General features: G+C 39.1%; 2 protein-coding genes across 3 annotated transcripts in view; one reads left to right on the top strand and one right to left on the bottom strand.

Moving 5' to 3' along the window:
• Positions 1-9888, bottom strand: part of LOC137294775 (TALPID3 protein-like) — a 118955-nt gene extending 109067 nt beyond the window's left edge. The window contains exons 1-8 of the mRNA XM_067825886.1: positions 9791-9888; positions 7619-8621; positions 7084-7262; positions 6541-6677; positions 3897-4071; positions 3343-3537; positions 2713-3028; positions 1322-1442 (exon numbers count right to left, since the gene is read on the bottom strand). Of these exons, the coding sequence (XP_067681987.1) occupies positions 1322-1442; positions 2713-3028; positions 3343-3537; positions 3897-4071; positions 6541-6677; positions 7084-7262; positions 7619-8546 (2051 nt within the window). The 5' untranslated portion in view covers positions 8547-8621; positions 9791-9888. The remainder of the gene's footprint in view (positions 1-1321; positions 1443-2712; positions 3029-3342; positions 3538-3896; positions 4072-6540; positions 6678-7083; positions 7263-7618; positions 8622-9790) is intronic.
• Positions 9889-10104: 216 nt separating this feature from the next.
• On the top strand, positions 10105-14435 carry LOC137293905 (mitochondrial import inner membrane translocase subunit Tim9-like). Of its 2 annotated transcripts, XM_067824716.1 has the most exons (5): positions 10124-10184; positions 10327-10423; positions 11539-11613; positions 12618-12713; positions 13627-14433. In XM_067824716.1, the coding sequence occupies exons 3-5, from the start codon at positions 11557-11559 to the stop codon at positions 13759-13761; spliced, it is 288 nt and encodes a 95-aa protein (XP_067680817.1). In that variant the 5' UTR covers positions 10124-10184; positions 10327-10423; positions 11539-11556; the 3' UTR covers positions 13762-14433. The 2 variants fall into 2 exon arrangements, with proteins under 2 accessions (XP_067680816.1, XP_067680817.1); XM_067824715.1 differs by lacking the exon at positions 10327-10423 and having other exon boundaries at positions 10105-10184; positions 13627-14435.
• The last annotated feature ends 524 nt before the right edge of the window (positions 14436-14959 follow it).

Genomic DNA, 14959 nt, shown 5'->3' with positions numbered 1-14959 from the left:
TCAACAGAGTCATCCTTAGTCAAATAAGTTGTTCTTAACTTATGTTGAGTGGTATAAAACACTGTTTCTTAATGCCGATAGATGAGAGGATCTTGGTGCTGACTCTACACTGGCACAATATAAACCTACCTGGACATATCTTGAACAATAGTGCGACAGAAACAAAGAACAGTATGACACAGCATGAAACTATGGTAACTTAGATAGTGCCACCTGCATAATGTGAACACATGAACAATTATCATGATTACTGTGTCTTGCAAACATATTGTTCAAAGCTTGTCAGAAACAGCTCAGCGGGTCAAATCCTCAGTGTTTTTATCATGTTTTGCAACATAAAAACCAAGTTTATTTTGGTCTATTACATGAATGGGATGTGATGAGTAAAATTTGTCATTTGGATTTAGATTTAGTTGAAATTGTAATTTTGCACTGTTATCAGAATACAAGACATCACATATTATAGAATCACAAAGCATAATATACTCTGTAATATTGTATGAACTTCTCAACAAATACGACTTTTTCGAGCTTGGTGAAGTCAAATGCTTATCCAAAAGCATGCCTCAGGGATTCCAGAATACAGTCAATACCAATCATGTGTATGGTGAGAACCCATTAAAATATGCATGACTAAACCACAAAACAACATTCATATGGCTACTTTGTAAGAGGGGAGGTTTTTGAGTAGTCAGTATTAAACAGAAGCCTAGATCAATGACACCAGTGTTGAAAAGTGAGGTTAATATATACACTATACAGTGCCACTCAATCAGCATGATCACAATCACTAACCTGACAATCTCAATTTGAATGTCTTATACCCTGAAGAAAGGGTAGAACTTGACTGATGGAAAATGAGAGTGTGCCTGTGAGTGTGATTGTGTGTATAAGTTGGCAGTCAGAAGGGAAATGAAGTCCTCCCTCTTTTCGAAAACATTACGTGTCTGCTGTAAACGTATACCAGAGGTAATAGTTTCTGTATAACACCGTCAACCTGGCAGTAAGTACCTTGGAATACACCGTCACGAGCAGACGCAATCAAAAATAATGTAAACGTATACCACAGGTGACAGATTTTTTATAACACCGCCAACCCGGAAGAAAGTATCTGGGAACACACTGGCTGGAGCAGACGACATCAAAAACAATGTCAAACAACTTGTGTCAGAGTCATGAATAATCCTTGAAACACAAACATGTTGTCAGTTGGAGACATCCACCTCCATCAGTCCTCTACAACATGTGTGTTCAGTATGAGTGTGAAGACACCATTACAGTATCCTGGAACCGAGGAAATACAGAATATAAAGGCGATTACCTTGAGGTCTCCACATCACGGGCCAGCTTGGTAGGAGGACTGTGTGCCAGCTGGGTGGAGTGAAGGGAGCTCCGGTCAGGGGAGTTCTGGGTAGCAAGGATCTCCTCCAACAGGCCACGATCTAAAGCAAGTACACCATGTCTGTGAGAACTGCTTCATCAATATGTTCAATATGTTCAACACATATTGTTGGATACATTTTCTCAAAATGAATGCAAATGATATGCAAGGTGTTACTGTAAGACACTAACAGTTGCATTGTTTTGTTGTTGTGTTATAATACACTGATAGTGTTTAAGGAAAGACCAATTTCTCTTCTTATTTTACAGATCTGCCTGCCATATTTTTTAAAGAATGACAAAAAAACATAAAAATGAATTTTCTCTGCTCAAAAAATAAAATCCTAAAGTTTTCATTGGCTAAAACTGTCAACTCACAAGAAAAAACTTTTTAGGTTGTTTTTTGACCCATATTCACTTCATAAATTGCCAAAAGTAAAATACTTTGAGTATTTAGATGCAATATTACTTTGATTGGAGGCTTTCAGAGGACACAAATCAGTAGGACAAGAAATAATCTGGCCTAATCATACCTTTATACTTATGCTAGTTTGCTTTTCCACAAAGCCACTGTAATGCAATTTAACAACAATCACAGCATTAATTTGGTAAGTAAGATGGGCACCCATCACCAATAACACCTCCAGATGTACAAGTGTTTGTATGTGGGAATGGATTATGTGCAACCCTTTGTTTGTAAGCATGGATGGGAATTGTTTTAAACCTGATGAGCGGACACTTCACCCAGAAGTCTAAGCTACCCCATCACCCACTACCCTTTGTGAACTGTGTATGGATAATCACTTGCTACGAAGGTTGCTCTGTTAGTGGTCAGGGCCAAATACTTTCCTTTTATGGAAAAATAACTGTTCAGCCAATCAAATACCACAGATTCACATGCAATTTACTTGTAACAAGAACACACAGTCAGTTTGGCAGCACACATCGATTTGTGTCTAATATGCTTGGCTCACAACCAATTTTATTTTAAAGTGAAAGGTTATTACACAAGTTGAAGCAATGAATAACACCATAATGCAATAAAGGTTGGTTTGTTGTTTAATGCTGCACTCAGCAATATTCGACTATATGACTGTGGTCTGCAAACAATGAAATCTGGACAACACAATCCATGATTGATGAGCATCAAGCTATGCAAATAAGATTTATTTTAATGAGATGTATAAACCAAGTCAACGAGCCTGCCCACCTGATTCCACTGGATGCCTCTAACACGCATGGGTGAGTGAAGCAAGACCACTTTTAACTTGGATCTTTACGGGTTAATACTGTAAAGGATGATATAAACTAGTTATATTATCAATATCTTACTTTTCTGTGGCTGTGACTCATATACTGCCGGCTTGGGGGGACGGGTTCTTGGGGCAGGTGTATCTAGCGGGGAGGTTCTCAACTCCTCTGTCTCAGAATGGTACTTCTCCGATTGACTCTGGAAACTTTGGTTACTGCGACTCTTAGTAGGCACGTACAGCTTAGACTTGCTGAAGGCCTTCTTGGACTTTTCAGGTGTGCGTGACCCTGATGTCTGTGATGGGGACCTGGGGGCACCTGCTGTCCTTGGTGGTGAGCGAGCACCTCGTCTCTGAGGCTGACCACCTCTATAGCCCTCCGACATGAACAGTTTGGCCTAATTAAGCAAATATGAGAGAAGTTAAGTGAGAACACGATAATTTGTAACATTAAGAGATGATTGCATACAGCAAAAGCATGTTTGTGATGTTGGGAGTATGTCAACTCCATGAGGAGTGGTATATTTAACAGAATCACTGAAACATGAATTAGGCACAACTGACACAATAAGTCTTCGGTTCCAGTGTCACACCAACAGTGACGCACAACCTGCCCAAACAGATGTCTTGCAGATCTAGTATCGGTTGCCATGTATGTCGGAACTCTGAAAGATTTAGTACACCAGGTAACTACTTGACTAAATTGCTGTACCTGCATCTCAAGCTGTTGCTGCTGCAGCTTCTCCAGATGGTCAATCCTCTTCTCTGTAAGGTCAGACACCTGTCTCTCCAGCTCTGCCACACGACTTTTCTCCTCACTTGGGACAGCAACTTTCGCCTCTACCTTCTGAAGTTCCGTGATGCGGGTCATAAGCTGACACATCTTCTCCTCCAGCTCATACTGAGCCTGAAAACACAAGACACCAACAATGAATCGTGACACAAAACTGTAGCTAATTAAAATTTGAAGTGCATTGACTTCCTGATGAAAGACTTCAAATAAAACTATTCCCAAAAGGGAATTTTCGACATAACTCTAGAAGCCTCCAAAGGAAACCCAGTTAGGGCTTGGTCATAAGGACTTGTCCCAGTCCTACTGGAAAATCATGCAGCGTCATGCTGCACATAAATCATGTGCATGAAAGCTCTCAAGTTATAACGAAAAATGATGTGGCAATAAGTACTGGAGAACAGACCGTTAGAAACATTTGAGAATGTATTACTAGGGTGAGAACTTGTCTGTGTACAAATAACTAAACTGCTCACCTTAATGAAAGGTTGGGCTGCAGCAACGGCAGCAGTGGCAGCTACAGCAGCAGTGATGCACTCCGACGTTTTGTCCCCAGTCTCTGTTTTTTCACCCTGGGAGGTGGGTGCCGAATTGTGCTTGATGACAAACTTAGGCTGCACCATCCGTCGGACGGGTCCGACTTGCTCACTCCTGCGACATGATCAACATATGTCAGTAAACACCTTCCCATGAAGATCCAGCTTAGAATCAGTGATCACCATCAATACTTGTCGTAAGTGGTGACTAATAGAAACAAATGGACGGGCTCCCTGACTTGGTTAATGCATGGTATGGTATCCCTATCGAGTGGATAGAATCATTTGATGTAAATCACTGGACTGTCTGGTCCAGACTTCATAATTTGTATTTATACTGCTGGAATATTTCTCAGGCATTAACAAACAAATGAACAATGTAACATCATTCCCTTTGCGTGAGATAAAGCACATAAAGAACAGTTCTGTTCAATTCCTCATCAGTTTAACCATTTGCATATTGAGGTGTACAATCAGTCATAAACAGGTAAATATGCCCTATTAAGAAACCAGCTTGAAAAATGAGACTGGAGGGTTAGTAGTACATCATGTCACCTGGTGTGGTGGATGCCATTGCTCATTTACAAATAGTACGAGTCCACAGTCCATTTGAGACAAATGATCATATAAATGATTAGACTTGAAGCTTACATGCAACCAAAAAACCAAACAAAATCAAAACACAATTATCATTCATTCATGACATATAATATACATTTCCGATTATGACAACCAAATACATAAAAATTATAAGAGTACAATCACAAATCCAAAGTGCCATCTTCTGTACTTGGGTATAATACCCTTGAAACGAAGCAGCCTGGATACAAAACCAAGTCAAGCGTAATGGAAACTTTCATTTGCTGGTTTATTTGCCGTTATGCTCAGGTATATAGAAATGTTGGCTTCTGTGAATACGTGTTCATTTTTTCTACAACTGCATTCGGTGCAATCAACATATACTGAGATGCAGACTAAGTAAACTTTGTCTCTGTGTATTTCATTACACTCCACCACTGAGTCTAACAAAACCTAGTAGAAGGTCGTGTCAGGTAACCTTTGAGCAACCAATGACAGTCCAATCAAACAGATTTAACCAATCAGACAACGGCTACTATTTGGGGATCGGAGGGACTTTCAAAATATTCAGGTCACCGACACAGATCTCTCCACAAACAAAAACCAGCATATAACACAGTTATTTGACCTGCATTATATACGCTTTTGGGTTTCTGATGACATGGATACCATTAGCTAATATTTCCGCAAGATAACATCCTTGAATATTGTCAAAAACTCTATTTTCAGCGACTGTTTACTCACTGTTGTCATGGTTGTACATACGCCATGTACATCACCCGGAAGCGATCGTATGCTAAATAGCATTCGGAATCATTCAGGTACGAACCTTTTCGAGATCAAAAGTTCATAAGGGTTGTGCGAATGTCCACTTTCGCGATTTGGTAAGCTGTGGTCAATCTCAAAGGTTACCTGACGCGACCTCCTATAAGGTTTTGTTAGACTCAGTGGTGAAGTCAACGAAAAGTACTGAGGATAAGTTTACTTAGACTGTACTGAGACGGGCAGCTACTGCTTGGCTGGAAACTGTCATTCGTCTAAGTACAAACCAGAACTTGAAACTGACAATTTGAGTTTGCATCAATTTCCTCCAATCCAGTCATCCGAGAAAAATGGATGCAGTTTGTTTGCAATCAACTGACATCATAACATGTCATGTGTCCAAGCATTACATCTACCTGTCGTGGAATTACATAATGTGACAGAGATAGAATTCAAGGGCACGAGCCATTTAAACTATCTAGCCTGATAGGTGTTAAGTTCAAATTGTATGTGGTCAGTAATTGAAGCTATGTGATGCAGATCATCATTTAACAATGATATTAGTATTTCTAATGCTACAATTTCGTGAAAACTTGGTTTACAAATCTGCCAACCCTCAAAAAAGAAAAATGAGACAAAAAGAGGAGAAAAAGTATGGAATGAGTGCATTTTTTGTTACTGCAGACACTAGATGCATATAACCACAAGAAAAATCTTTAATTATCTAACTTCCACCACAGCAATGATCCTTGCATGCATCACTTGATTTGTTTCTACGAATCACTTTCTTGGGAATAAACCATCCAGGCATCTTGGTTCAAGCCACATGAAACTAATCATTGCGCATACACTGTGTGTGCAGTCAAGCATAGCTGTTGAAACCACTTTTCACCCCAGCTGGAGTGAAATTCGTAAATAATTTGAACTCCAACTTCACTGAAGTCATTTCATCACATTGCTTTCAACTTTAAAAACTGAATTTGCATTTTTGATAATTTGATACTGTAAGTCCATACTGATAGGTATCCAAATCTGCAAAGTTGTGTTTTGCGTTGCATGTGAGCTTTAAGGAGAAAGCATTTAGACTATCTACATTTCACCAGTACTATCCCTGTCTGGCTGAATGGTTAGCACATCACAATTCATCAATCACTGGTTTGTCTGGTCTGAGGCGATATTGACTGTAGTCGAAATATCACCGACTCATACTTTAATTGCACATGCAACGATGTGTATACATCACCTTTTCCCCAAAGCCTCCTTGGCCATCCTCTGCTTGTCTGTCAGTCTGAACTCTGAGATGTAGACGTCTCCCTTTCCTCCTTGCTGTCCAGCCTCCAAATCCTTGTTAGTTAGAGCTCCCTGACGCAGACCATTCAACTGTGTGAAGGGATGAGAGATCAGATCAAATGAGAGATCAGATATTGCCTGGGAACATAAGCCTATTCCCACTGTATTGTTCATGCTATGTTCACAAAAGCATGATTCATGCCACAACTAAAATCATGGCTATAATCGCAGATAATCAGAGCATACTGACTCCCATCACCTCATATCCAACCCTAAAATTTCAAAGAAGTTCCACGATCAGCGACAAATGGCCAGTCGAAGCATTCATAACGGATCGCACGACAGTGTGAACCTAGCACTAAACAAGACATTACTATGCCAAATAAAGGTCACACATTGACAGGTCACACTGCTCTTCTGAACAGACTCAACTACTGAAACAAAAGCATCAGTGTATCTCTCTGAGGTTGTCTCCCCTGTTTATTGTTTATCTCACCTTGTTAAGAGCTTGAAAGCGTGAGGTTCTATGACTTGTGCCTCCTGCGAGTACTCCATTGTCCATTGAGTCGTCAGATGATGTTCCTGCAGAGATATTTCTTGCTGACACTGTCACAATTCTCTCCGGAACGGTCACAATCTCAGGCTGCGAGCTGGCGCTGGAACTGCTCACATTACCTGAAGATACATGAAACTAAGCTGATACAGCATGCCATAAGATTTAGTATTACAATAAAAATATTTTACTCAAACCACAGAAATGTCATGTGACAAAATAATACATACAGCAAGTATTACTGATTTTTTAACACCATGGTATCACCATCCCATAAAAAAGTCAACCAAGTTTACAGGACACTATGTTATACTTAAAAATCAACACCCCCAAAAGAAAAAAAACCTATAATAACCCTCACAAGTAGAACTGAGCAAACTGAATGTTTGGAATTAGATCAAATATGCTGACTGTAATATCTTGTACAACTACCAACACACGACCAAGAAAAAATGATAATGCCTAAAAAACTTCCCACCTGCACTTCCAGTTTTCCCTGACCCATCTTCTGAGGGATGTGAGATCAGGCTGACATTGACAACACGTTCTCCGCTGGCAGCAGTTAAGTGTTTCTCCACAGGGAGTTTGGTTCTGTCCTCCTTGTCCTCAAGAACCTTGTCTGAGCCACCTTGGACAGGTTTAGTCTTCCCTTCCTGAGCTGCCCAATGTGCACTTGGAAAGGGACGTGAGCTAACTGTACATGAAGGCACATCAGGAGCTGGTTTGGAAGTCTTCACAGATGGCGTTGATTCATTAGATGTTTGTTTCCCACTGTGTTTCCTAGATGATCCTGATGTGATGGAGTTTGAGCGTGAGTTGGCAGGGGATGTTGCTGCAGGTTTCGACACGAGTGGTGGAGCACATTCTGACTCTCGAGGCGAGATGATCTCTCTCAGTTGTTTTCTGGACACCTTCACTTTCTGAGCTCCTGACACATTGAAGTTGTCTAAGTTCCGAGCTGACTGGGTTGATGAAATGCTGGTATTGAAACTTCTATTAGCCTTGTCATTTGGGTCAGCCAGAGTTGAAGATATCAGTACATCACTGGCTGTTGTACTGTTATCAGATTCATTTCCCTGTGCAGAGCTCTTCCCATCTATCCCTGTCTCTTTACCTCTCCTGTCGTCAGATGCAGACTGGGATCTGCCAATGCCACTTTCAGTCAGTAAGTGTTCAGAGAGGTCTTTACTCCGCAACAAAGTTTTTGATTTGTCCCGATTGGAAGAAGCCTTGCTGCTCACCGATCTTTGAGAAGCAGGTGAGCCATCATGGGAATCTTGTGATTTCTGTGATCCCTGTGACTTGGTTGACTTGTCCAGAGCACGAACTGCAGCATCTGTCACCGACAGTAACTCCAATATGCTGTTGTGTGTGTCATGAGCATGCACATTGGTTTCAACCTCCATTATTTGAAATTCACTTTAAATCTTGACCATTTCATTCTCAAACTGATTACTTCAAATAACTGGCCTGAATCCCACCTGAAACAGACAAGTGTTAGAGACACAACCTTTACATATGAGATACAAAGTGAATTGACATGATTTATACTGAAAAACTGTTTCAGAGTGTGTGTCATTAGCTTGATCAGTGACACAGGTCTGAATGAAAAGAATAAAGACAGTGTTATGTTATTGCACATTTTATTTCTGAGCACATTTACATCCAAAAGAGTTCACCGTCAACATTTGACTTTCGTTGGGGTTTCTTTTGCTCAGATCCAAGATAGGTCAGGGAAGGGTTCGAAGAAGCCACTGACACTGGATCTTGTTGACAAAATTCAAAATGTTATCTAAGCTAACACTCTTAACAGGCTGACATTAGATTAGATCTTCAATCATTGGGATGTAATGTAAAAATTCAGAATGCATAAATTGGCCATAACAAGTCAGCAAGATGACTTCAGATTAGATCAAATACTTATCCTTCATTGTACAAAGCAAAGGTCTACTCAGGGTTCACCTGCCTAGACATTTGTAGTATCAAATTTAAAAATCCTGTTGTGGCATTAAAGCACCAGTTTATTCTGCAGCAAAGGATAATGTTATAACACATAAATCTATCAATTAACATGGTTAATGAGTGACATAAATATACTGAGACTATGTCTAACTTTCACACACATAATAAACAGCAATGAAATGTACCTGCAGTAATCTTTCTCTGTAATGGTCTATATAAACAGACAACATGGCAATTGTGTCTTTTTTTATAAAGATTCTCTCAAACAAAACGAAACAAGGCTTAAAAAATAAAATCTGGAGCAAGGTCAAGTTTCACGCACAATGGAGTCTATAGAGAGTGGTATGTACATGTCAGCAAAACATGTGACACACAATCCAAAGGCAGAATTCTCTCCTTGACAGTAAAAGACAATCTGTGTTAGACTACTTCCTTTCCTTTTTAACAAGTGTACCAATCAATATTGGAGAACTGTCAAGGCGTTCACAAGAACAAACTACCATATTACCATATGACACTGCTCTCAAAATACTTCAAGAAGTAGTCATGACGAGAGTCAGGGCCCATTGGAAACGAGCAAATAGCCACCAAGTCAACTCATTTCGGGTTCAGGTAATTCTTACATCAGGAAGACTAAAGTAATGTAGGTGTCATAGCTCAAAAAGGCTAGAATAGTTAGCAATTATACCTGCCACAGCGACATAATCCACAAAATGTTCTCAAATACTTATATTTGCCTCGCTTTTGCGACCATGTTTGTAAACTATGTATAATTTTTGTTAAAGCAAGTGTGATTGGCTATTATTTTCATATACGGCAATGTCGTAATTCAGTACAGCAAAACTCTCAACATAACACCATATTTATAGATCCTTTTAAGGACTGTCTAAATTAACTATGTCAGAAATTAATTCTAGTCAGTCCTGACCGCCTTCGTATATAAAAACATACATTACGACTTTCAATGCCAGCCAATGGAACACGTCAGTACAAATGCATTTTCTACCTATCCTATTTCCGGTAGTTTCAACTACATGCCGGAACATGTGTTGATGATTGTTTTCTTCGACTTTATTTAGAAGGTAATTTATTACTGGGATACGTTTAATAAAGATTTTTTAGCGGTTGTATTCTCCCATACCCAACTCTTATAGGATGTAGCCAAATAGGTGCAAAAGTAGCGTTTACAACTAAATGAATGAATTTTGACCTCTACTCTTCTAGATCAGTTCGAAGCAGACGCTTCGTCTTGCAACACTGAAAATTACACAGGGAGAATCCAAGACCTATCTAGTGTACTTTCTGTCGTATATATCTGGAGGTAAGTGTGTCTGAAAATATGACGAACGTAGCAAAACATCCAGTATTGTCGTAAAATCTGTAAATGCAGTGGCGGTTGCGTTTCGGTTACGAATACGAATAGACGTGATATCCTCGTCATGTTATCTCCCCTTGTTCATTACATCAGTTTCTTCTGTGCCCAGTTACACCTTTTTTAATACCTCATATGTCAGACTACATTTAGCAGTTACTAGTCACTTACTTATGGTACTCCCTCATTTGCACATTTTTATTAATATGCTGTTCTAAATACCTGTGGTTTTTATCACGAAAAAGTGGCACACACCTGCAACAAGATTTCGTTACTTTTTATAAGAATAGTTTTGGTCAGTTTAGTAGGCCTGTGACGGGTAGGCAAAAAGGGAATCGAGTACCTGCATGTACTTACCCAAACTGAAATCAAATACCTGGAAATGTAAGAGATACAGTGCTTCTGCCCCTTTTCTGAATATTTGATCACAATTTGACATAAAGGATGACAATACAACATTAAAACTGATCTCAAGATATTTAATTTGCATCTCTTTAACCAATATAAAGCATAACACTGTTACTTACATTCCTCATTTAAGCACAAAACTTTTTGTTCTCGCTGTTACTATAATTTGACAACTCATTGCTCATACGCAGACAAATTACAATCATCAGTTATAAGCCCCATTAATTGGACAATACCAATGTGGTAAATGTGTGTTGCATCTATCATGGAAAAGATAAAGTATTATTTGTCCTTGTCATTATAGAGTTCCCCCTCTTTCCTGGTACCCAGTTCCTAAAAATAGGACTCGATTCCACCTGTACATGACCTGGATTCGACTACTGGAGTGCCTGTCCTAGCACTACTGCTTAATATTCTCAAGATCGTCAAAGAATGGAATCTGTTGATGCTGATATTACATAACAAAACAACATCACTAATTATGGTTGGTGCCGACAACTAGATGTCACAATCAGGCACTTCTTTATTCAAACCCACAATCAGCAGGCACTTGCATGACCAAGAATCACAAACTGCATAGCAAATTACCAAGAACCACTTGGCTTCCCTAGACACAAAAATGTTTAGCTCTGAAATATTTCCTATTTGTCTTTCAGTGACTAGCTTTGACCAAGATGGCGGCAGCACCTGGTGGTTTCCCCCAGTTGGACCCTGAGAGCACTGTCAAACAGGTTAGTTCACTACACAATAAATTTCAACACCAAGAAACATTTAAGATTACTTCTGATAAATGTCAGGTAAAATTAGTTTTTTTGTCTGTGTTTTTTGGAAGCGCATTACAAGTTTAAATTTTATATTCACATTTCTCTACCTTAACTAAATAGATGTAACAATGTTTAACAGGGACTATTGAAACAGGAACCCTGACAACTATGTGCCATTTTTGTGTTTTTCTTCTGCCCATTTGATATGTTTGATTTTCTGTTAAGAAGGCAGTCTAAGTAAACATAGCCCCAGTGTTATTAGCTATACTCCTACACTGGGTCTAACAAAACCTGGTAGGAGGTCGCATCAGGTAACCTTTGAGACTGACCAATCAGAGCACATCTTACCAAATCATGAAAGTGGACACTCGCACATACCTGTTGAACTTTTACCCATGCAAGGTTTGTACAGAACGATTCCGAATGCTATTTTCCCAATGATCGCTTCTGGGCAATGAGAAGGAGCACGCCACAACAGTGAATAAACAGTCACTGAAAACAGAGTTTTTGGCAATATTAAAGGATGTCATCTTGCGGAAATATTAGCAAATGATAATCATGTCAACAGAAACCAAAAAGCATATATACTGCAGGTCAAATATCAGTGTTATATGCAGATTTCTGTTTGTTGAGAGATCATTGTCAATAACCAGGGTTGTTTTTTAAATTCCTGCCAAACCCTAAACTGTAGCTATAGTCTGATTGGTTAAATCCGTTCAGCTGTCTTGCATTTGATTGGCAGTCATAGGTTGGTCAACGGTCACCTGACACAACATCCTACTAGGTTTTATTAGACCCAGTGTAGGAGTGTAATGAATAACACTGGGGCTAAGTTTACTTAGACTGGTTGAGAAAGTAGATTTAGAATCAGGGTGATCCTTGTTACAAGACTTCAGTGATGTTTTATTGTTGAAACTGTCTATTCTTTTCTGTTTGATGCAATTTATGTGTATTATCCTTATGTCTTACAGTTCCGTGAATTCTTGTCTTCCTACAACAAACTTTCTGAGCAGTGTTTCCAGGATTGTGTTCATGACTTCACCACCAGGAAGGTGCTGGATGGAGAGGTAGATCTGACATGGTTCAAGAAGAAAACATATTTGTCAATTAGGCCAGACCAATTCTATTTCTTGTTTTATGGATATCTGTCCTCTTAAAACCTAAAGGCAGATGAGAAAATAAATAAAAATATAATTTTCAGTCAAAGTAATGTTCCTTCTAAATACTCAAAGTATTTTACTTTTGGCAATTTATGAAGTGAATATGGGTCGAAAACAAACTAAAAAGTATTTTCTTTTGAGTTTACATTTTTAGCCAATGAAAACATTAGGATTTTATTTTTTGAGCTGGGAAAATTAATCTTATTTTTTTTCATTTTCTTGAAAAAATATGGCAGGCGGATCCGTAAACAAGAAATAAAATTGGTCTGGCCTTAGTACCACATTTTCTTGTGCAATGTGTACATCTGGCTCTAGGGGATTCAATATTGTTTAAAACTGTTACTAAATTTTTAAGTGCAGACAAAAAACTACATTGTATCTCTTAAATGAGTTCAGGTATCAGCAAACAACTATTTAGAAACTTGGTAAATATAAACAGAGATTGGGATAAAACATTACTAGGAAATATTTTGCTTATATCTCCTCATCTCATCAGCTGGGCATTGTTTTATGTGCATAGATTATGATTCTGTGTATTTTCTTGTTAACCAAGTCAGAAATATCAGACTTTTTGGATAGGCTTTCTGTAAAATGTATGTTTCTATTTTTCTACTAAACAAGGTACTAGTGGTGAATGGTTTTAAGACAAATGAATGTAAACAGTAAGCTGGTGTACACCTTGGCCGTGGGTATTGGCTTGTCACATGATAGACCAGAGGTTGTATCTCTATGTGGTTAAGGTAATGTAATGTCAGTATCTGGGTTCTCCCAGCTCGTGCTGTTCGTTTAAGATAATTATCTATGTTTTTTTTTTTATCAGAGTAGCTGTTCAACGAACTGTTTGGAGAAGTATCTAAAACTGACACAGCGGATCTCACAGCGCTTCCAAGAGTATCAGCTCACACACTCTGATGCCGCATCCACGGTGTCCCAGATGGCGTCAAGTGGCAACTGATGAGGCTGTTGATGCCGGAAGGGGAGATAACTGTGTTGGAGGACGAAGGTCTATCTTTGCATTCCTTGGATTATTCATCCATGGAAAAGGAATTGTATCTTTTTATTAATGAACACGCAAGTTTAAGGATCATGGAAATTGCAGCCTTATTGAAAGATTGTCTCTGACAAACAAAGTTCTCAAGGAACCAGAAATGCCAATTTGCAGAGACCAAGTCTCCCTTCACTAAACAAGTTTCTCAATTGCTTTTAAAACACAAAGACAATATATAACAATATCAAATAGTCTACACTGTGGATACAATATATCTGACTTTGCACTGTAGATGAATACGTTGTGAGTGGAATTTGTGGGAAATAGTCATTGTGAGTCCATGCTTACAACTGGGGGAAACTCAGATGTAGCTGACATGCTGGTCAGTGTAGCCTGGGAGGAGTGCAACATAGGAAATAAGTGTGATGGTGCTCAGTGTGAATGGGTACAGTTGTGTGTGAGAAAACAGCTTAGTGCATTTATCACAACTTTCATTCTTGAAGACTTTTTAAGTGTGGCATGTCAGCGTTTTTACCATGTTTACATTCATATGTATCCAAACAAGCCAGATTTAACATTCTTCATGTGTCAAAGTACTTTGTCAAGGAACAATCAATCAGAATAAAATGCTAAACAATGGAGATGTGTTTAGTTGTTATGAGTTGTAGAAAAGAAAACAAAAGCAGCTGACCCCTGATGATCCAGGGCAGAATAGGTCCAACCCAATCTTGCCACAAAAGGCAAATATGCTTCCCATAAGAGGTGACTAATGGGATGGGGTGGTCAGGCAAGCTGACTAGGTTGACACATCGTCGTTTCCCCTTTGCGCAGATTGATGTTCATTCTGTTGATCACTGGATTTGATTATTTACAGACTGTCTCCATAAAGTTAGAATATATTGCCATAAATCTAAACTCTCTCCTTCACTCACTCACTCACAAAAGCAGCTTGCAGAGAAATTAAGAGCACTGAATAAACATCACTCAGCTCCCACTTGGTCATTGAGAATGTTTAAGGGAAGATATGAGAAATCAGCGATGGTGGTATCCGTTACACATTACCAACACACTATTTTCAGCATCAGTTTTCTTGGAGGCCTTGACCTTTGAAGATCTTCAGAACCCATGCTTGTGTTAAGAGGTGACTAACGGGATCGGATCGGCT

The sequence above is a fragment of the Haliotis asinina genome, chromosome 8 (genome assembly GCF_037392515.1).
Source record: "Haliotis asinina isolate JCU_RB_2024 chromosome 8, JCU_Hal_asi_v2, whole genome shotgun sequence".
In the NCBI taxonomy this organism is placed as follows: Eukaryota; Metazoa; Mollusca; class Gastropoda; order Lepetellida; family Haliotidae; genus Haliotis; species Haliotis asinina.
This window is presented reverse-complemented; position numbering and strand designations above follow the sequence as displayed.